The sequence below is a fragment of the Microcaecilia unicolor genome, chromosome 1 (assembly GCF_901765095.1).
Source record: "Microcaecilia unicolor chromosome 1, aMicUni1.1, whole genome shotgun sequence".
In the NCBI taxonomy this organism is placed as follows: Eukaryota; Metazoa; Chordata; class Amphibia; order Gymnophiona; family Siphonopidae; genus Microcaecilia; species Microcaecilia unicolor.
Window position 1 is genome coordinate 498,393,033 of NC_044031.1, and position 22,455 is coordinate 498,415,487.

The 22,455-nt window shown below is 44.8% G+C and overlaps 1 protein-coding gene across 3 annotated transcripts in view; it reads left to right on the plus strand.

Moving 5' to 3' along the window:
* The window catches only part of SDCBP (syndecan binding protein), a 129,069-nt gene that overhangs the window by 49,452 nt on the left and 57,162 nt on the right, over positions 1-22,455 (plus strand). For all 3 annotated transcript variants that reach the window (XM_030214767.1, XM_030214760.1, XM_030214752.1), the window contains exon 3: positions 6,957-7,035. In XM_030214767.1, the coding sequence (XP_030070627.1) occupies positions 6,957-7,035 (79 nt within the window). The remainder of the gene's footprint in view (positions 1-6,956; positions 7,036-22,455) is intronic.

Below are 22,455 nucleotides of genomic sequence, written 5' to 3' on the forward strand. Positions count from 1 at the left end.
CAGGGAAAGTTATAATTTTGCAAGTCAGGAATAATACATCACAAACTTTAAAGAACATTTTAAGAAGCCAGTCCCAATCAGAATCCAAAGCTAGCTGGATTATCAGCGTAGCAGTGGTATTTCTGGGGGGATTTGCATGCCTTTCTGAACCCAGGCACTGATGGATTACTGCTACTTCCTCCTTCCACCAACTAGCCACTGGGAAGACCCTGATAGGTGCCCATAAGGGGTGTAGGTAGAGTGTTTTATAACCTGTGCTGTCCCTTCAAAAGATACGTTTTCCTGTGGCCAGGGACATATGAATTTTCCTGACTGCAGCAACACAATTTAAATTTACTGCAGCAACACAATTTACTGTGCCAGTGGCTATCATGCAGTTCTAAGGTACCACAGGTTAGCAATTGACATGGTACATTTTGATGCAGAAAAATAGCACACTTTATCACAGATTAGAACTACTTCTTTTCTAAATATGTTGTTGCAGTACTATAAGGAAAGCACAAAGAATTTCTTTTCACTATTTAAACCCAAAAAACTGAAGATAGCGTGGTGCACATGGGGAAATAAATTGACTTGCCAAGTGGAAGCAATTTAATATAGGAAGGTTATGTTTTCTATAGAAAACAAATTCAGAGATGAGGGTTATGGCATCAAGTTGAAGGTAGAAAGGCTTATTGAAAATGTAGGTAGAACTACTTTATAGACAGGGTGTTGGTAGTTTAGAATAACTTACCAGAAGACATGGTAGAAGTCGATATTGTTATTGGGTGTTCCTTGTCATCAAGCAGATGAATCCATTACGTATGGGTTGTGTCCATCAACCAGCAGGGGGAGATAGAGAGCACTGAAAAGCCATAGTGCCTCATGGCCAGCTAGCTCCATCTGCTTCTTCAGTATTCTCTATCTCCCCAGCAGGGTGGATGCAGCTTAATCAGCTCCTTCAGAAATCTGCCTGGGGTGGCTCCTGTGCTTTGGCCAGTTGTAGCAGGGGTATTGTGGCTGGTGCCCACTTTAAAGGCACATAGGTTCGCCCTTTCCCTGCCTTACCCGGCCCCCGATGTGGATGTAGACACATAGGTTTGCCCGGTCCCTGTCTTTCCCCACACTCTCATTTGTGGATGCAGGCACATTGGTTCATCCTTTCCCTGCCTTTCCCACTCTACTGATCCTCTGGAGTTGGAAATTTGCCTCTATTGCTGTTGCTTCTAACTTTCCTCACAACGTAAAAAAAAAAAAAAAGTCGCGTCGCGCTTTGGTGCTGTGATTCTAGAAAAGAGGTGTTCTTCTGATTGTGCAGCGTGACCGGAGCTCTGGGACTCGGTCTGGAGAGGTAAGAGCGTTTTCTAGCTCCTCTGGGGAGGGCCCGCGATCGGGATGTTTTTGGCGCGAATCCGCCATTTTGAATTTTCCGCTGTTTTTCGGTGATGGCTGCGGAGGTTGTTAAACGCTGTTCCAGTTGTGGCAAGCGCAGATCAGCAGCAGGGCTCTGTAAATCGTGCTCTTCAGATGTCAGAGCCGGCCCGAGCATGGTGAGCGATGTTTCTTCCCGCTCAGTGGAGCTGGCAGCAGACGCCATTTTAAACACGCAGCATGGCGCAACCCCCGTTGAAGCGGAGGGGTTTGAATCTGGAGGGGAGCCTCATGTGGAGGCTAACAGGGGAGCTTCTAGCCCTGGACTGGAACCCGGAGGCCAGGGTGAGCCCTTCTCCCCTGAGTTTGTTACTGCTGCATAAAGCATTCATGTTAAAAAGAGCTCTCCCGCAGGGGTCTCATTCGGCCCTGCTAACTGTTCCCCCTCCAGTGGAGCTCGGCCTCGGATTGTCGTCAGGCGCGTTCTCCCTTGACGGTGGGCCACAAGACAAGCGCAGAAGGGTTACTTCCCCTTCAGAGAGTGGCGCACCCCCCTTCTCTCCCCCGTGGTCAGGATGTGAGGATTCTGAGGGGTCTGGCAGGCCCTCGTGGTCTGAAGAGCCAGAGGAAGGTGCAGGATTGCCACCGGATCCAGATGATCCTTCCGCGGTGAGGATTTTCCACCGCGACGAGCTGCCAGCGCTTATTTCTGATGCCCTGCAGGCCCTCTCTATTGAAGATCCTGGGAGTGGCGAAGCCTCCTCTGGTAATCCAAGGATGGCAAGTACTAAGAAGCCTGCTCGAGCCTTTCCTTTGCATGACTCCATCCAAGAGCTTGTTTCGGCTCAATGGGCTGACCCCGAGGGGCCTTTGAAAGTCGCCACGGCAATGGGGCAATTATACTCTCTAAGTGAGGAGCATTTGGGGCGCTTAGCAGTGCCTAAAGTGGATGCCCTAGTCACGGCTGTGACAAAGAGAACTACCCTCCCTGTTGAAGTAGGAGTTGCCCTGAAGGACATGCAGGACCGACGCCTGGGAATCAGCTATGAAACGGTCCTTTGAAATTTCAGGCCTATCCTTACGGGTGTCTGCATGCAGCTGTTATGCTTCCCGAGCCTTCCTCGCTTGGTTACAACAGGCAGTGGAACAGCCCGGAGATGGAGCAGAGCCCCTTGCAGAGGTGGCACCGCGGATGGAGGTCGGCCTTGTCGTTCTTGGCTGACGCCCTTTATGATCTGGTCAGAGCTTCGGCTAAACAGATGGCTGTGGCGGTGGCGGCTCACCGTCTTCTATGGCTACGGCACTGGGCGGCTGACATGGCGTCTAAGCAAAGGTTGGTGAGGTTGCCCTTCCAAGGCCTTCTATTTGGTGAGGAGTTGGAGAAAATTGTTAAAGGCCTGGTGGATGCTAAACCCCAGCGCTTACCCGAGGATAGGCCGCGGCCTTCTTCCAAGGGTCAGGCGGTTCGCTCCTCTTACAGACCTCGCTTCCGTGAAGCTAGAAGGTACCGCCTGGGGCGTGCTGCTGGGTTCACCTCTCGTGCCCGCTTTCAGCAGAGGAACTCCTTTCGTTCGGACAAGCGTTCCACAGCGACCGGCTCAAGGCCTGGAGTTCAAGGGCGACCCTCTCAATGATGGTGCGCCGGCCCTCTCCTCGATTCCTGCAATAGGAGGACGGCTTTCCCTCTTTCTCGAGGAGTGGGTCAAGATTTCCTCAGATCAGTAGGTTTTGGACCTGATCAGAGATGGCTACAGAATAGAATTCAATGCCCCGGTGAGAGACGTGTTTGTGGAGTCCCGATGCGGTTCTGCCGTCAAACGGGCGGCGGTAGAGGAGACCTTGCAAGGCTTGATTGACCTAGGAGCGGTGTCCCCGGTGCCTCCCCCCCCCCCCCCCCCCGAACACGGCTCAGGCCATTACTCCATTTACTTTGTGGTGCCGCGAAAAGGCGGGTCTTTTCGGCCCATTCTCGACTTAAAAGAAATCAACAAGTCTCTAAGAGTGCGGCATTTTCACATGGAAACCCTGCACTCCGTCATTGCGGTGGTACAGCCAGGAGAGTTTCTCACGTCTCTGGACCTGAAAGAAGCTTACTTGCACATTCCTATTTGGCCCCCGCACCAAAGGTTTCTGCGGTTTGCGGTGATGGGAAAACATTTCCAGTTTCGGGCTTTGCCTTTTGGCCTCGCTACAGCTCCCCGAACCTTTTCCAGGGTAATGGTGGTAGTAGCTGCCTTTATCAGGCGAGAGGGTATTCGGGTTCACCCGTACCGAGGCGACTGGCTCATCGGAGCGGACTCGACAGAGGAGAGTCAGGTAACAGCCAGAGTGGTCTCAGTACTTCAATCTCTGGGCTGGGTCGGCAATATAGCCAAAAGTCACCTGACCCCCTCTCAATCTCTAGAATATTTGGGGGTCTGGTTCGACACGGCCTCGGGCTTTATCTACCTGAGCAAAGGCGGTGCAAGTTTCAGAATCAGGTCCATCTGCTCCTGAGGATGCCTCGCCCCGCACTTGGGACATTGTCCAGCTGTTAGAGTCGATGACGGCCACCTTGGAAGTGGTGCCCTGGGCGAGAGCGCACCTGAGATCTCTGCAGTGCTCCCTGCTTCAACGATGGTCTCTAATTTCTCAGGATTATCAGTGCAGACTCACGTGACTCCCTGCAGCCCAGCTCAGTATGGAGTGGTGGCTCTCAGACAGCATGCTGCGGCGAGGAATGCCGCTAGCACTCCCCGATTGGTGCCTGGTGATAAGAGATGCCAGCCTGAAGAGCTGGGGTGCACATTGCCGGGGAAGGCATGCCTCTAGGGTCTTTGGACACCCGAGGAGTCGGAGTGGTCCATCAATCGCTTGGAGTTGAAAGCGATATTCCAGGCGCTTCTGGCCTTTCAGTTGACCCTGGAAGGATTGGTTGACAGAGTTCTGTCGGACAACACGACAGCAGTGGCCTACATAAATCGACAAGGCGGCACTCAGTGCAGAGCACTGGCCGCGCAGATTTGCCACTGGGTCGAGCTACATCTACAGTTTCTGTCAGCAGCTCACATTGCAGGTCAGAGCAACGTGCAAGCCGATTATCTAAGCAGGCATCAAATCAACCCAGTGGAGTGGGAACTGGCTGACGAATTGTTTCTTCAGGTTTGTGCCAAGTGGGAGATGCCCGTAGCGGATGTTATGGCCTCAAGCGCAAATGCCAAAGTCACGTGCTTTTACAGCAGACGGAGAGATCCTCGCTCGGCGGGGTTGGATGCCTTGGCTCAACCCTGGCCTCAGGGCCTCCTGTATGTGTTCCCTTGATAGGGCGAGTACTGCGGATTCGGCTACATCAAGGAGAGGTGGTTCTCATTGCCCCGGATTGGCCCAGGAGGCCGTGGTATGCGGACCTTCGGCGGATGCTGGTAGAGGCTCCCCTTCCTTTGCCTCTGGTACCGAATCTGTTGTCACAGGGACCGGTGACCATGGAGGACGCCTGCCGCTTTGGTCTTACGGCATGGCTATTGAGAGGGTGCAATTGAGAGACAAGGGCTATTCCAACAAGGTCATCTCCACAGGCCCGCAAGCATTCCACTTCCGTGGCTTATGCCAGGATTTGGCGCCAATTTGAGGCTTGATGCGCTTCTAAAGCGGTCACACCCGTGCGGGCTTCTGTCTCGTCGATACTTGACTTTTTGCAGGATGGTTTACAAAAAGGCCTTGCCTATAATTCCCTGCGTGTTCAAGTGGCAGCCTTAGCATGTTTTCGAGGGAAGGTTGCTGGCCTCTCTCTGGCTGCTTATCCAGATGTGGCACGGGTTCTTAGAGGGGTGCTTCGGCTCCGTCCTCCCGTGCGGGCTCCGTGACCGGCCTGGAACCTGGGGTTAGTTTTAAAGGCCCTTCAGTGTTCGCCCTTTGAGCCGCTAAGGCGAGCTTCAGAGAAGGATGTGACCCTAAAGACGGTCTTTTTGGTGGCCATTACTTCGGCGAGACGGGTGTCTGAGCTCCAGGCGCTGTCCTGTCGAGACCCATTTCTGCAATTCTCAGGGTCCGGAGTTATGGTACGTACGGTGCCTTCCTTCCTGCCTAAGGTGGTTTCAGCGTTTCACCTAAACCAGCCTATTTTCCTGCCTTCCTTTTCCAGAGAAGAGTTTCCGGATGCCTTTGGGCAATTGCACCTCCTAGATGTGCGAAGGGCTCTGTTGCAGTATCTGCGCATGTCAAATGCTTTTAGGACCTCTGATCATCTTTTTGTCTTGTTGTCAGGTCCGCGCAGAGGGTCTCCAGCGTCTAAAGTCACTATAGCCCGTTGGCTCAAGGAAGCAATTTTTCAGCCTGTGCGCTGTCTCCGCCTGAAGCCTTTAAGGCACATTCCACAAGAGCGATTTCCTCTTCTTGGACTGAAACTGGAGCACTCTCTCTTCAAGATATGTAGTGCAGCTACTTGGGCTTCTAAGCTCTCTTTTGCCCGACATTACAGGCTGGATGTGGCTGCCAGGAGTGACGCGCATTTTGGAGCACAAGTGCTGGCGCGTGGTGTGGCTTGTTCCCACCTTATATAGGAATTGCTTTGATACATCCCATACGTAATGGATTCATCTGCTTGATGAGAAGGAAGGGAAAATTAGGTTCTTACCTTGGTAATTTTCGTTCCTTTAGTCATAGCAGATGAATCCATGAGCCCTCCCTCAGTGGTTGATTGTGTGATTGATGTTGTTTTATGTTCAGTTTTTCCTGTAGATTTGTTTTCTCATTGGGAGAAGTTGGAAAACAGTCTTCAGGATTTCTGTTATGTTACAGGAGGTTGAGTTCGTCCCTCCTTTGAATTACTGCTCCTGTTCTGGGGCGTTCATCCGCTGTGAGGAAAGTTCATGTTATGCTACTTTGCGGTGTTACCGTGCTTTGGAAGCTTCAAATACTGAAGAGGCAGGTGGAGCTAGCTGGCCATGAGGCACTATGGTTTTTCAGTGCTCTCTATCTCCCCCTGCTGGTTGATGGACACAACCCATACATAATGGATTCATCTACTATGACTAAAGGAAAGAAAATTACCAAGGTAAGAACCTAATTTTCTCACTTAACTTTTTTTTTCCAGGACAAGCTTATCTGGTTTTGGATTAACCCTATTGTATACACTTTTATGAAAAGCAGAGTGATTGGTCATGCATGTAGTGGGTAAATCCACACCTGAATCAGCTGACAATCCAAACTAGGAAAAAACATAAGCATTCTTGAGACAGACCTAGAGGGCAGTGATAGGAACAGGAACTTCACTGGTCACTTAGAAGTTTAACCGACCTACATTGTGAAGGTACCCTGCAGCAAGTTACATTTGTATGGTTGACAGACTTGTCATGTCCTTAAGCCACAGTTAGGCAGATCAGTGCTTCTCAACCCTCTCCTGGAAGCACACCAGATCAGTTTGTTTTTCAGGATTACCATAACAAATATGCATGAATGCTATTAGATATACAAATAATCTCTATCTCATGCATATCTAGTGCAATAATTCTGAAAAACCCAACTGGCTATATGTGTGTTCAGGAGAGGGTTGAGAAGCACTGGGATAGAGCAAAACAACCAAGCAGACAGTTTTTGAATGTAACTTTATTTTTTCCCTCCTTTGATAGGCACAAACTGCCTTTGCTTCAAACTCGATGAACCCAGCAATTTTATCTGAAGCTTCAGCACCTGTTTCTGATGCTGGAGGTAATGTAATCTTTTTTTCTTTTGCCTTTGTTTATATTAGCCCAAAAATGGACTATATTGTGGAAAATTGTTTTTAAGGCTAATTTTAATGAGTAGCGTTCAAAGAAATGTTGCAAAGTTTTATTTTTTGTTTCCTCATGTAAACTTATTCCCTGGTTATATAGGAATGTGCACTGTTTAGAAATGTCTGGGAAAGATTTGGCAATCCATAAAATAACTATTATGAATATAACAGTCGGTGAAAACACTATTAGTGCAGTAGGGTCATGTATAATTTAATCTTGTCTCAATGAAACTAATGAACACTAGCAAAGTTGCTTATCACAGTCGAAAACTATGGAGAAAAACCCCCCTCAGATGTACATAGTCAGGGCCGTGCCTAGGGTCTCTGGCGCCCCCCTGCAGACTATCAGTTGGGGCGCCCCCCCCCCCCCCCCGGACCTGCCTGGCTCCAAGGCGCCTGGAAGAGCTGGGCGGTGCCAAAGAGCTGCGTGCGGGAAGGCAGCAGCAGCCATGGGCGTAGTTTGACTTTCATTTGGGGGGGGGGGGGGCAAAGGATGGGGTGGAGCATATTAGCATATTCTTTAGAATGCACTTTGGTGAATTTCGGCTAGCAGTGTTATCAAATTTCCTTACTATCAACATGTAAAGTGTTTTTAAAATGATCAGTGTCCTATGTTTCATCCAGGGTCAATGCCCTACTTTGTCAATCACAGCAAATAGCCTTGGGCTCTGTTTGTTTTGCAAAGGAGAAAACCTTTTTTCCTTTTTTCCTGAAGCACAGGGCCGCAGAACTGTAAGGATCATGTAGAATCAGTTATTGCACTGTTAAAAGTACAGTAATTGTTGTTTTAAGTAGCAAAATTGAACAGGAAAGCTTGCTTGCTATGCTTATATCATATATGTCCGGAACAAAATACCTTGACATACTAACAGTAAAATGTAGTCTCTTATATGCACTTGTCATTCATTATTTAAGCAGGATGCCCTGCCTTTCTTCATAATTTCAATTTTCTTCTGATCACTAACTCTTGAGAATGGAGGACTGATTAAATTTTGGGAATAGTACCTTCAAACCATAAATTAATGCTTATTCTTTAAAATAGCTGCTTAAGTAATAGTAAATAATTATGAAATTTAGAAGGCGTAAATAAATCCTAAATGAATAAATAAATAAATATTTATGATCAGGGGGCGCTTCATTCTCCTCCGTGCCATGGATCGGCATGGGATCATAGCACTTGCTTATCTTTTACACAAAAAATCAACTGAATATCATCACAAGAAATGAAACTCTACTTCCCAGTTTCCAATTATCTTAGCTAATGATGCCAGATAGAGTTCAAATATTAGTGGGGAAACAACCCTTGACAAAGTTTTCTGGGAAGAAATTGTGTTGTTTCATTGCACAGTTTGTTTTGCAATCAGTAAAATAAGAACTAAACCATGTTAAAACTGTGGAACCTAGCCCCATATCCTGCAAACATTTTAACAGTATGGGATGAAATACAGTATCAAAAGCCACAGTTAAATCAAGCTGCAACCATGATCTGCTTTCACTAAGATACTATCCACAATTGCCAATAACAAGGATTCAGTACTATGATGACGTCTATAGTCTGATTGTCGGCTGTGCAATAACTGGTTCCTTTCAACATAATCAGCCAGTTGTCCAAGTACAAACCTTTCTAAAACTTTAGACAATAAGGAAAGGTTTGAAATAGGCTGATAAGTGGAATAATCTCCAACCTCAACTTTGAACTTTTTTGGATTTGGAATTATGATCGTCTTCTTAAACTCTATCAGCACCTCTCCAGGACACGAGAGTGCCCAGTCCAGCCTTTGACCTTTACCTTGTTTGATCACTTTTCTCCTCTCTGCTTTGTCAATCACCAGCGATGCAGGAGGTCTCCGGGAGTCTAAAGCAAATGGATTCAGGGACTTCTTCCTGGAAAAACATGCTTTCAAAAGCAGTAGTACCAATTGGACCAATGCCAAATGTGATAAACAGCCACATTGTGTCTGTGCAGCTTAGCAATGGGCACAGCAGCAGCAGCACTCTGTTAACACAGAAGTAAAGACGGGGGGCTGTGTGTGCCTCGGCTCTCCTGAACCTCACACTTCCTGAACCACTTAAAGGCGCAGGCAGCCTCTCTCCTGCTGCGAGCAGCCTGTGAAACTGAAATCTGATCTGAGCTAATACTAGAGCAGCAACTTTTCTCCTATTGTGAGGCACAGTTTTGTAAATAGCACCGGCACCGCATCAATACGTGCACGAGGAAGGAAAGTTGTAAAAGCAGCAAGCAGGCAGGCATGCTCGTCTCTCCGTCTGCTTCCCTGCCCTCTCTGCGTCCCGCCTTCCTCTGATGGACACTGAGAGGGCAGGGAAGCAGACCGAGACGAGCGTACCTGCTTGTTGCTTTTACTACTGGTGCTCTGCCTGCCAGTTTGCCAACGCGGTAAGTTATTTATTTATTTTTTTTTTAATTAATTTATTTATTTATTTATTGCATTTGTATCCCACATTTTCCCACCTTTTTGCGGGCTCAGTGTGGCTTACAATAGGATATGAATAATAGAAATACATTTGTTACAATTTGGTTATGGATTACATTGTGCAAAGGTATAAGAGACATTCAAATATCAGATTTGGAATATGACAATGGGATATCAACATAGAAGTAATTGGAAGGGGGCAATGGGAAGCTAAAGGGTAGTGTTAGACAATTCAACTTGACGGCGCCCTTGAAGGCAGGCGCCCCCTGCGGTGCTTACCTGGCTTACCGTATTGGCACGGCCCTGTACATAGTACCAATCCAGTAATAAGCAGTCCAGCTCATTAAACTCCACACTGCTGACAGTGCAAAACACATGACAAATACATGTTCAAGTAACAAAAAGATGAAGCAGATGCACATGTGATCACTGTAATAAGTGATTCTTATAATAAGTGGTTCTTAATTTCTAAAGTTCACGTGCACAAAATCAGGAATCCTTTAATGTTCTAATCCCAACAAGGGCCACTGTTTCACTTTCCTGTGCGTCAGGGGACTAAGATGAACTACCTTCCAAGTGTAAAATGGTGACTACAACATACATAGATGCTATTGCTCAAAATCATCCAGTAGGCAATAGCGGAAACCACATCAGCACTTCAGAGGGCAAATCACTGAAAACGAAAGAAAAAATTTTTTTTTATAAATGTTTTGATGACACATCTAATAGAATATATTCCATTCAATAGAAGCCTGTATAGTTCCAACATCGAAGGCTACTAATGTCAGGCATTGAATGAAGGCAAATTAGCACAAACAATTGTCCTCATTGGAACATAGTTCTAGGTGCATTCACATACTGGTGGCCACCGTATCTGCAGAGTGCCTTTGAAAAGAGGAGTGCTCATTCTTAGTATCAGAAGAGGTGTTCCAGAGTCAAAGGGAATGAGACTAAGGGTCTTATTTCAAAGCACTTAAGACACACAAAGTACCATAGCTTACTGTGGTACTTTGAAAATGAGCCCTAAGCCACCAATTATACCTCATAGGAACCAGAAGGATGTGGATACCTTTGAGCCTCCTTCAGCCTTGGTATCAGCAGTCTGAGGAGTAATTGTATGGAACAATTGAAAAGGAGTTTGCCCTATATTAAAAAAAAAAAAATTCTATTCCACTCTTATCTTATATTTCTAGGCAGAGTACAGTAAGACGTAATAAAAATGACAGTTATCTGGCAACTTGTGAGCCCTTTTACTAAGCTTCATTAGGCATTAATGTTTACCTAATGCAATTTAAAATAGTGTACTGCAGGATGTACTCAGAAAGTAGACAGAAGAAAAAGAAAATAGGAAGTATTCCTAAGTTTCTTATTACATAGTACCAGATAACCTCCAGAGCTTAAGCTAAGGTCTTAAGTTATTCACCTGTAGTAAGTGTTCTCCGAGGACAAGCAGGCTGAGTTGTTCTCACAACTGGGTTGACAATCTGCGTCGTCCCGGGAATTGGCATGAACATGTCAAAAAATAAGTGCGCCAGAGCCTTCTGGCTCGCATTCGCGGACTGACTTCCCACCCATTGTGCAACCGCGCTCTTCAGTTTCTTTCCACAGCAGCTTAATTCTGTGGCTCCTGAGCCTTCAAGTGTTTCATTCGACCTTAGCGTTGTTTGTCTTTTGACTTTTTCTTCATTGCAAAAAAAAAAAAAAAAAAAATTATTTTTCCTTTATTTTTTCAAAGTTTTTTTTTTTTCCCCCCTTTTTAAGTTTCCTTTTTTGCCAGCGGCCGTGTCTCTACCCTTTTTTATGCCCTTTTTCCTTGGCACAATCGAGTCGTTTGATTTCGCTGGTGCTGTTTTCCCTTCCATGTCATCGAAGACACCCAGCGGCTTCAAACATTGTACTCGGTACAGATACCCATTCCTGGTGTATCCAGTGCCTTGGACCCAACTATAGCCTGGCTTGTTGTGCCCCCTCTGTCTTTGTATGAAAAAGAGGACACAACTTGCTCGACAAGCCCCTCTTTAAGGCAGTGCCCCCACCCAATGCGGGACCAGCAGTACAGTGTTAAAGCTAAGAAGATAACTCCAAGGGGGGAGGTAGGCGGATTATGAGAATATGTGCCTGCTGTCCTCTGAGAACACCTGCTACAGTTGAGTAACTTAGCTTTCTCTGAAAACAACAGGCATGATATTTCACAAATGGGACTTGCTAGCTACCAGGCTCACAGGTAAAGTATTTTCTGACAGTCAAGTAAATAGCGTGGTGGAAAACGGGACAGATGGGTGAAGTTGGATTTTAAACAGTAAAAAGATTCAGCAGAACTGCTTGTACAAACCAGCTATCTCACCTGTAAAACTGGTCCAGATAGTAGCGAATTATGAAAGTGTGAACAGAAGACTATGTAACCATATTGCACATGCCTTGAATAGAGACATGATGGAAATGGGCTATTGAGGCTGCTATAGCCCATACGTTATGAGAGGTGACACGGCCATCAATGGTCAGTCCAACCTGAGCATAGATGTAGGAGGTAGAAATTGTACGCTTAGTGATGGGGATTCCCAATCTGACAGGATCAAAGGATACAAAGAGCTGGGAGGATTGTTGATGAGGCTTTGTGAGTTCTAGATAGTATACTAGAGCGCGTTAGCAGTCCAAGATATGTAGTGCTGCTTCTCCAGGATGAGAATATGGTTTAGGAAAGAAGACAGGCCGGACAATGGATTGATTGATATGGAACTCCGCAACAGCTTTTGGAAGGAATTTGTGGTGTGTGCAGAATACAGCCTGTCATGCTAGAATCTGGTGTAAGGAGGTTCTGCCATAAGGGCTTGGAGCTCACTGACTGTTCTGGCAGAAGTAAGAGCTATTGAGAGCAGTACTTTGTTATGAATTTTAGAGAACAAGAACATCATGGTTCGAATGGAAGTTTCATGAGAAGTGATAACGGCATTGAGATCCCCTACCACTAGAGGCAGTTTGATGGTTTAGTGTGATATAAACCTTCTATGAATATAGCCATCAAGGGATGCACTGCAATTAGTGTTTCAAGTTTAACATGAAATGCATTGATGGCACTCAAATGTACTCTTGAGTTAGTCTTGAGGCCAAAATTGGAAAGATGGAGAAGATTATCCATCAAAGTAGGTAGAGATCATGAACTGTCATCTTTCAATGAAAGAACAAATTATACATGTAGTTAAATCAGCTTTCCATCAGTTATGGATGTTTTCAATTAAAACCCATGTTATGTAAAGTGGATTTTAGGAGTTTTGTTCAGGCTATGATTTTGTCAAAAATTGATTAATTCTCTTTATTTGGGTGTTAGAGTTCAGGATCAAAGCTTTACAAATAGTACAAAATGCAGCTGCTAGGTTGGTTTTTGGTGTTTCCATATTTGAACATATAACTCCATTTTTGAAACAACTTAATTGGTTACCTGTGAAATATATCGAGTGCAGCATAAAATTTTGAGTATAATTCATCAAGTAATATATGGTAAAATGCCTTGGTTTATTGGCCAAGTTATCACTATCTACATCAGGAAGGTCTTAAGATCAGATCTCTCAAAATGTCTGAGTTGCAATTTGTGTCTTCAGTACATTGTCTTTACTCAGATTTCTGCTTTTTCTTTAGCAGGAATGTTAATATGGAATGCCTTGCCAGGTCAGCTTCGCTTAACTACTAGTTTCCAGCTATTTAAGAAATTATTAAAAACACAGCTTTTTGTGGAAGCATACTATTGATATATTGCAGTTTTGGCAGTTATGACAGCAGCACCTTATGTTTTGATAATTGATAATGCTTTGTTTTACATGGGTATGTAAAATATAATTTAATATAATATAAGAATAGCCATACTGGGTCAGACTAATGGTCCATCTAGCCCAGTATCCTTCTTCCAACCATGACCAAAGTACCTGGTAGAAATCCAATTACCGTGTTTCCCCGAAAATAAGACACTGTCTTATATTAATTTTTGCCCCCCAAAATGCGCTAGGTCTTATTTTCAGGGGCTGTCTTATTTTTCGGGGGAACATCGGGGTTGGATCGGGGTTGGCCCGCCCACCCTCCGTCGCTCCCGGAACTAACCTTAAACGCTTCCTTTCACCTTCGCAGCAAGCAGCAGCAGGGCAGGCCATTCCTTCCTTCCATGTCCCGCCCTCACCTGACGTAACGTCCGCGAGGGCGGGGCACGGAAGGAAGGAGAGATCTGCACTGCTGCTGCTTGCTGCGAAGGTGAAAGGAGGCGTTTAAGGTTAGTTCCGGGAGCGACGGAGGGTGGGTGGAGGGGGGGCCCGGCAACCTCGGGTGGGGGGGCGGCCCGGGGGCGGCCTTGTCCGGCTCTCAGCGGCCCTGCTTTCAAACAAAAATTTGCTAGGTCTTACTTTCGGGGGAGGCTTTATATCTACCAATTCAGGAAAACCTCTACTAGGTCTTATTTTCGGGGGATGTCTTACTTTCGGGGAAACAGGGTAGTAGCAACATTCCATGCTACCAATCCTGGGGCAAGCAGTGGCTTCCCCCATGTCTGTCTCAATAGCATACTATGAATTTTTCCTCCAAGAACTTGTCCAAACCTTTTTAAAACCCAGATACACTAACTGCTGTTACCACATCCTCTGTCTGCGAGTTCCAGATCTTAACTATTCTTTGAGTGAAAAAATATTTCCTCCTATTTGTTTTAAAACTATTTCCATGTGATTTCATTGAGTGTCCCCTGGTCTTTCTACTTTTTGAAAGAGTGAAAAGTCAATTCATTTTTACCTGTTCTATATCATTCAGGATTTTATAGACCTCAATCATATCGCCCCCTCCCCAACCATCTTTTTCCAAGCTGAAGAGCCCTAACCTCTAGCCTTTCCTCATATCATTTTGGTCGCTCATCTTTAAACCTTTTCTAATTCCGCTATATCTTTTTTTAGATACAGCAACCAGAATTGAACGCAATACTCAAGGTGAGGTTGCACCATGGAGTGATGAATGAGGCATTATAATATTCTCGGTCTTATTTTGCATCCCTTTCCTAATAATTCCTAGCGTCCTGTTTGCTTTTTTGGCTGCAGCCTCACATTGGACAGATTTCAACATATTGCTTACAGTGACACCTAGATCTTTTTCTTGAGTACAGACTCCTGAGGGGGACCCTAGCATCAGGTAACAGATTCAGATTATTCTTCCCAATTTGCATCACTTTCATTCATTTCAATATTTATATACCTCTTAGACCTAAGCGATTTACAGTTTCATTTTACAGGTACTAGGTCTGTCCCTAGTGGGCTCACAATCTAAGTAGTACATTGTACTACTGCTGTACCTGGGGCAGCGGAGGGTTAAGTGACTTGCCCAGGCTCACGTGGAGCTGCAGAGAGAATTGAACCTGGTTCCCTAGGATCTCAACCCACTGCTGACCATCAGGCAGCAGTGGAAATCAAACTCAGTTCCCCAGGTCCACAGCCTGCTACACTGACCATTAGGCCACTCCAGTTTGCATTTGTCCACATTAAATTTTATCTGCTTTTTGGATGCCAAGGAAAGGAGTTAGGATTTGATATATCATCTTTCTGTGGTTACAATTAAAGCGGAGGAGTAGCCTAGTGGTTAGTGCAGTTTACTTTTGAACCTGGGGAACTGAGTTCGATTCCCACTGCAGCTCCTTGTGACGCTGGGCAAGTCACTTAAACCTCCATTGCCCCTGGTACAAAATAAGTACCTGAATATATGTAAACCGCTTGGAATGTAGTTGCAAAAACCTCAGAAAGGCGGTATATCAAGTCCCATTTCCCTTTCCCTATTATATAGGCGCGCTTACCCCCCCTACACGCCGAGCGCTGCAGAATTAACCGGCTGGGGAACGCCACAACGGACGACTGCCGATTGGAGACACTCACGGAGACTAACTGCCTCTCACAGTAGACGAACCACATGGGAACCCAGGACCACGTGGTAAAGGCAAAAAAAAAAAAAAAAAACTACCTAAAGACTACTAAAACTAATTGCTTGCTTTGCCTCACTGCATGCAACGATGTCAGCTAGGATTTACAGCTTATACTCTGCTTGCTAGCACTAAATAGAAGGTAAAGAGCTGCTATGCCACAAAAGCACCACTTTCTGCTATGCCCTTCTTTGCTTGTTTTGTGCAGCGCTGCGAGACCCCGGTGGCGCTCTGGGAATGTTAAGTAGTAGTAGTATTTAATGCAGATGCTTTAATTATCTTAAATATTGTATATAGAAGGCAACTAAACTGCCTAGCCAAATAATACTACCTTCTATGGCGCTCTGGGAATGTTAAGTAATAGTAGTATCTAATGCAGATGCTTTAATTATCTTAAATATTGTATATAGAAGGCAACTAAACTGCCTAGCCAAATAATACTACCTTCCATAATTTAATTGCTATTGCCTACATCGATCTAAATACAAGGCAAGCGAACAGCCTTGTTCAACTGTAAAACAAAGAAAAAAAAAAAAAATTGTAACTTGCACTGCTATAGCTTTAACCTAGATGTAATTATCTCACTCTGCTTGCTTAAGACCTCCAGACAAATGAGCCACCTTGCACAATGAGATAATTGGATCAACATATATAACGCTCACTGCTATGCTTTAACTGTAAATACAGGCGTGCTTGCTCTGATTAACCAAGCATGATTAGCATGAAATGTTGCCAAGCTTAAATGCAATTACAGGCCTGCTTTGCTTTGAATGTAAACTTGCAGATTGCTTGCTACAGCGCCTTAAACACTGATATGAATACCAGTAAAACACTCCTAACCATTTTCTGCATCACCCTACTTTCTCACGCAAACATTACCTATGACCCAGACAACAATAACACCATAACCCACAAATTGCACAGCACTCACACACACACAATGCCCACCCTGAAGAGCATCGATAACAAGCCAACCACAACACACCAATTCCATGCACAGCCTATGAACAACTTAACAAACCAAAACAACACAGACAACAACAACCCCATTACTCACAAATCATACAACACTCACACAGACACAATGTACGCCCCAAACAGCACCCATAATAACTCACCACCAACTCACCAATCATATGCACAACCTTGTGACAACCCACCAAACCAAAGACACAACAACCAATCGAGAGCAATAGCCTCCGGAAACGAACACAATCGACAAAATGAGGAAAACAATAACAGCAACAAATTCAACCACCGAAGGAACAGACAACTAATAAAAATAAACACGTCAAACCCTCCCTTGGAACCATATCGCTCAATTCATCTAGGATACATCAATGCAAGATCAGCAGTAAGGAACTCAGTAGACATACTAGACTGGATCATCGCAGATAAACTAGACCTCCTATTTATCACAGAAACCTGGCTCCATAGTCCTACAGATCCAGCCATCTTAGAAATATGCCCACCAGAATACAAAATCACCCACTGGACAAGGAATGGAATAAAAAGAGGAGGTGGAATAGCTATAATTTACAAACCCGAATTCACCATCACAATCACGGGTGAATCTACCTCCCCACAACTCGAAATTGCATCGACAAGAATAAACCATCCAAATCTAACAGGCCACCTCAACACAATCCTATTCTACAGACCCCCAGGGAAATGGCAAGACTCCCAAACACAACTCATGGATTTCATCTCAAATTCCTGCGTATCTTCCTCAAACATCCTCATACTAGGAGACATCAACTTACACCTAGAAGATGACACCTCATTAAGCACACGAGAGTTCAAAGAATTCCTAAAACTTTGGGACCTACAAGCACCTTACATGCAACCGACTCACAAAAAAGGACACACACTAGATATCATAACGAACAAATTCGAATCGGATTCAACCATCATAATCACGGACACAAGTTGGACACCTACACTATGGTCAGACCACCATAAAGCAAATGTCACTCTCTGCTGGCGAAAAACACACTTAAACACGACCAATAAACCCGAGCGAACAACATACACAACGAGAGGAAAAATAGACTCCGCGACATTCTGGCAACAGATCTATCAGTACGAATGGACAACAAACGCTGACACCATCCAATTCCTCCAAGAATGGGATGAACTATGCACAACAACATTAGACAAAATCGCCCCAACCCAAACTAGAACATCACACAGGAAAAAAACAAACCCATGGTTCACCGAAGAGCTGAAAAAACTTAAAACACAAGTCAGGAAACTAGAACGAGCTTGGAACAAAAAGAAAGACGAACAAACACTAAACGACTGGAAACTACTTCGGAGAAAATACAAATACGCCATAAAACAAACAAAAAGACAACACTACAAAACAATAATAGGACCAAATTACAAAGACACACATAAACTCTTCAGCCTTGTGAACAAACTGCTAGATACCACACCAGTTACAAATAACGGTGAAAATATACCAGACGTCGACAACCTTGCGAAGTACTTCAAGGAGAAAATCATACTATTACGACACAAAATACCCGCCAGTCCCATAGAATACGCCACTCTTCTAGACTGTCTGGACCCAGAAGAAGGAGCACACCCAGCAGACAGAACCTGGACCGAGTTCGAACCACTACCAGAAGACCTCATCTCTAAAGCTCTCAAAAAATATGCCAAATCCAACTGCAAACTAGACGCATGCCCAAACAGCCTCATGAAATCAGCCCCTCAACAATTCACAATTGACCTAACGAATCATGTAAATTACATGCTACAAAATGGACTCTTCCCAAAAGAAAAAGGAAAAATCTTACTCACCCCAATTCCAAAAGATACAAAGAAAAACCTGAGCGAAATTACCAACTACAGACCAGTACCATCCATACCACTAATAACCAAGTTAACCGAAGGGATGGTAACCAAACAACTCACAAACTATCTAAACAAACACTCAATACTACATGATGCCCAATCCGGATTCCGGTCGAACCATAGCACAGAAACAGTACTAGTCACCCTTATGAACAAATTTAAGCAAATAATAGCAACCGGGAACAATATACTCCTCCTACAATTTGACATGTCAAGCGCCTTTGACATGGTCGACCATGAAATCCTACTACACATACTTGAATACTTCGGCATTGGAGGAAATGTCCTAAGCTGGTTCAAGGGGTTCCTAACCCTGCGCTCGTATCAAGTTACATCACACTCAACCACGTCCAAGGCATGGATACCGGAATGTGGAGTTCCACAAGGATCACCCCTCTCACCAACTATTTTCAACCTAATGATGATCCCCCTAGCAAAACTCCTATCAAACCATAACCTCAATCCACATATATACGCTGATGATGTGACAATATATATCCCCTTCAAACATGACATCAAAGAAATCTCCAACGAAATCAATCAAAGCCTACACATCATGAACACATGGGCAGACACATTCCGTCTGAAATTAAATGCAGCAAAAACTCAATGCCTGGTACTCACCTCCCAACACAACACCAACGAATTCAACACGATAAACACACCAAACCTAAACCTTCCAATCTCAGAAACGCTAAAAATCCTTGGAGTCACTATCGACCGCCACATAACACTGGAAACCCACGCAAACAACACAACTAAGAAGATGTTCTACTGCATGTGGAAACTGAAAAGGATAAGACCACTCTTCCCAAGATTCGTCTTTCGTAACCTAGTGCAATCCCTCGTCCTCAGCCATCTGGATTACTGCAACTCATTATACGCAGGCGGCAAAGAGCAAATACTGAGGAAACTTCAAACAGCCCAGAACACAGCAGCCAGACTCATCTTCGGAAAACCAAAATATGAAAGGGCAACACCACTACGAGAGAAACTACACTGGCTTCCACTGAAGGAACGCATCACCTTCAAGGTATGCACACTAGTCCACAAGATCATCTACGGCGAAGCCCCAGCCTACATGTCCGAGTTGATTGACCTACCACCCAGAAATGCTAGGAGATCTTCCCGAACATACCTCAACCTCCATTTCCCTACCTTCAAGGGTGTGAAATACAAGACGCTACACGCGTCAACCTTTTCTCACACGAGCACGCAGCTTTGGAACTCACTGCCATGCAACTTAAGAGCGATCCACGAACAAGCATCCTTCCGCAGATTACTGAAGACCCACTTGTTTGAGTCAATCTACGGAAAAAACCAAAACACGTAGAGTCTACACTCACTTACATCAATGCATCACACATCCACTCAAGATCTCTCATTCCCCCCAATTCCACATTACTCATACATATACTTACAGGAATAGGTAAACCATGTGCCTAAATGTCTTAACACTACCCTTAAACTTCCTATTATCTCCTCCCAAAGTCTCCCTGTTGATGTCCCATTGTGAAATTCCTAATGATAATTTGATTATCATAACTTGTACAATGTAACCCATAACCAATTTGTATCAACAGTATTCTCTGTATTCATATCTTATTGTAAGCCACACTGAGCCCGCAAAGAGGTGGGAAAATGTGGGATACAAATGCAAACAATAAATATACAGGTACTTATTTGTACTTGGGGCAACAGTGTTAAGTAACTTGCCCAGAGTCACAAGGATCTACAGTGGGAATCAAACCCAGTTTCTCTGGTTTTCAGGCTACTGCATTAATAAACAAACTACTCCGGAAAGGGTGGCGAATGAATGGATCGGCCTCCCAGTGGAGGCGTTCTTGGTGGCTGCTGTTTTGTCGTGTAGGGTTTCAAAGCTTCAGGCTCTCCTTTCTTGGGATACTTTTTTTTTTCTTTTTGGAGGCAAGTGCCTCCATGTGCAAGGTTACTTCCTTTCTTCTGAAATTGTTTTGAGATGAAATGCTTATACCATCTATGGAGCTTCCATCTTTTTGCAGAGAGGACAAAGAGGCTCAGTATTCTTCCATGAAACTTCTCAATGTGCATAGAGTCCTCACTAGATATCTGGAAGTCATGAATGAGTTTTTTTGCAGATCGGAAAGACTGTTTGTGCTTTTTGGTAAACAGAGGCTTGGCCTCATGCCTTCCAAGCCCATAGCTTATTTGCTTGCAGGGAAGCAGACTCTTCAGTTTTTGTGGGTTCAATCTAAGAGGTGTACAGTGACGTTCTGGGCGGACGCTACCTTACCCTCTCTGGTGAATATTTGCAAGGGGGCAATGTGGTCAACGCTGCATACCTTTGTGAAGCACTACAGGGTGGACATTTAGTGTATTCAGAAGCCAGTTTTGGGGCTTCAGCTTTCAGGGCGGTGGTTCCAGAATCCCATCCATTCTAGGGATTGCTTTTGAACATCTCACAGATTCTGGAATAGTGGGAAGCTATGTAATGAAAGGAGAAACTAGGTCTTACCTGATAATTTTCTTTCCATTAGTCTTTCCCACTATTCCAGAAGCCCACTTGAGGTTTCTGAGATGTGTAATTGGTGCAAAGTAATGGGACAAATAGACACTCAGCTTGCATGGTGCTTCCTGCATAGTATCTCTTGTTCTCTACAAGTTGTCCGGAGATGTGGCCTGGTTAGTGTTAGGTTAGCAAGTTGTTTTAAGATGGTTGTGTGTGTTCTGAGTGCTGCCTTACTGCTTGCTTAAATCCTGAGGAGCTGGACTGGATGCCAAGAGAGATGTATTTCATCTCAGTATCTCCACGTGCTGTTTGGACACAACTATCCCACAGGTTCTGGAATAGTGAGGATGACTAATTGAAAGAAAATTATTAGGTAAGACCTAATTTCTCCTTTTGTATTAAAAATAACATGGGTAGTGTCAAACATCCCTAGTACACAAACGCAATGGACTTGGAAACTTCTGTAAATGTTCAAAGCTGGCAGAAGCTTTTCAAGTGTGGGCTTTGGATGATGTCCTGCACTCCATAGAGAACACTTGCTTACAGGTAGGTAAGTTTCGTTTTCTAGATCCTGTGATCAGAGCTGTAGCAAGGTATGTGTGGTCACACACGGCACAAGAGAGACGGGGGTGCCAAAGTTACACTCTGTTCATTGCCTTCTATGTTTGGCCTGCATCTCCCTTTCCACTCCTCTTCCTCACTAGAAGAAACCCCTCTCCCAAAAAAACATCTCACCCCACCACTCCTTGTAGCCCCCCCCTCCCGACTTAACTGAAGGTTGCCTTGGTGATTTGGTTAGGGGTGGGTATCAGTGATCCACAATTATTGCTACCTGTACCAGTTTCAGTTTCAAAATGGCGGCCACAACCTCAAGCAATAATCTTGCAAGACTACCATTAGAGGTCACAGATGCTATTTTGAACACTGGGGATTGATGCTGCCTGTCTTACCCTAGATTACCAGGGCATCTAATATAAGAATAGCCTTACTGGGTCAGACGAATGGTCCATCTAGCCCAGTATCCTGCTTCCAGTGGTGGCCAATCCAGGTCACAAGTATCTGGCAGAATCCGAAAAAGCTCCATGGAGAAACATGGGCATTGATCCCACTGCCCCTCACATGCAAAGAGAGCACTCTACTGTTTGAGCTAATTCCCCTGAAATAGCCCTGGGGAGGGGGGGGGGGCTGTGTGTGTGTGGTCTTCTGGGAGTGGGGTTCCTGGAAGGGGATGGATGTATTTAGGGGAGTATTCGGGGGTGGTGTGAAGGTGGCTTTGAAAGGGGGCTGGATACTCTAGGGTGGGGGAGGCAAGTCACACAGGGTGCAATTTATAGTTTGCTATAGCTCTTCCTCTGATTGCTATGATTAATGCTGATCTCTCAACAAAAAGAGGGTTTTGTTTTTTAAATCAAGAATGCAGAGAAACAGGTCTCTATAATCAAGATCCCACGGTATCCAAAGATCATATTTAGTGACTGAAATGAGGTAGAATGGTAATTAAAAGCACAAAAGATCCAGATCTTTAGCCAATCAGAGAAAGCAACAAAACTGCTGGAATACATAACATCCCTTGAGAATAACTAAATGTGTGCTCTTTATTGGTGAAGAGTTCTTCCATTTATGTATAAAGGGAATAGTAATT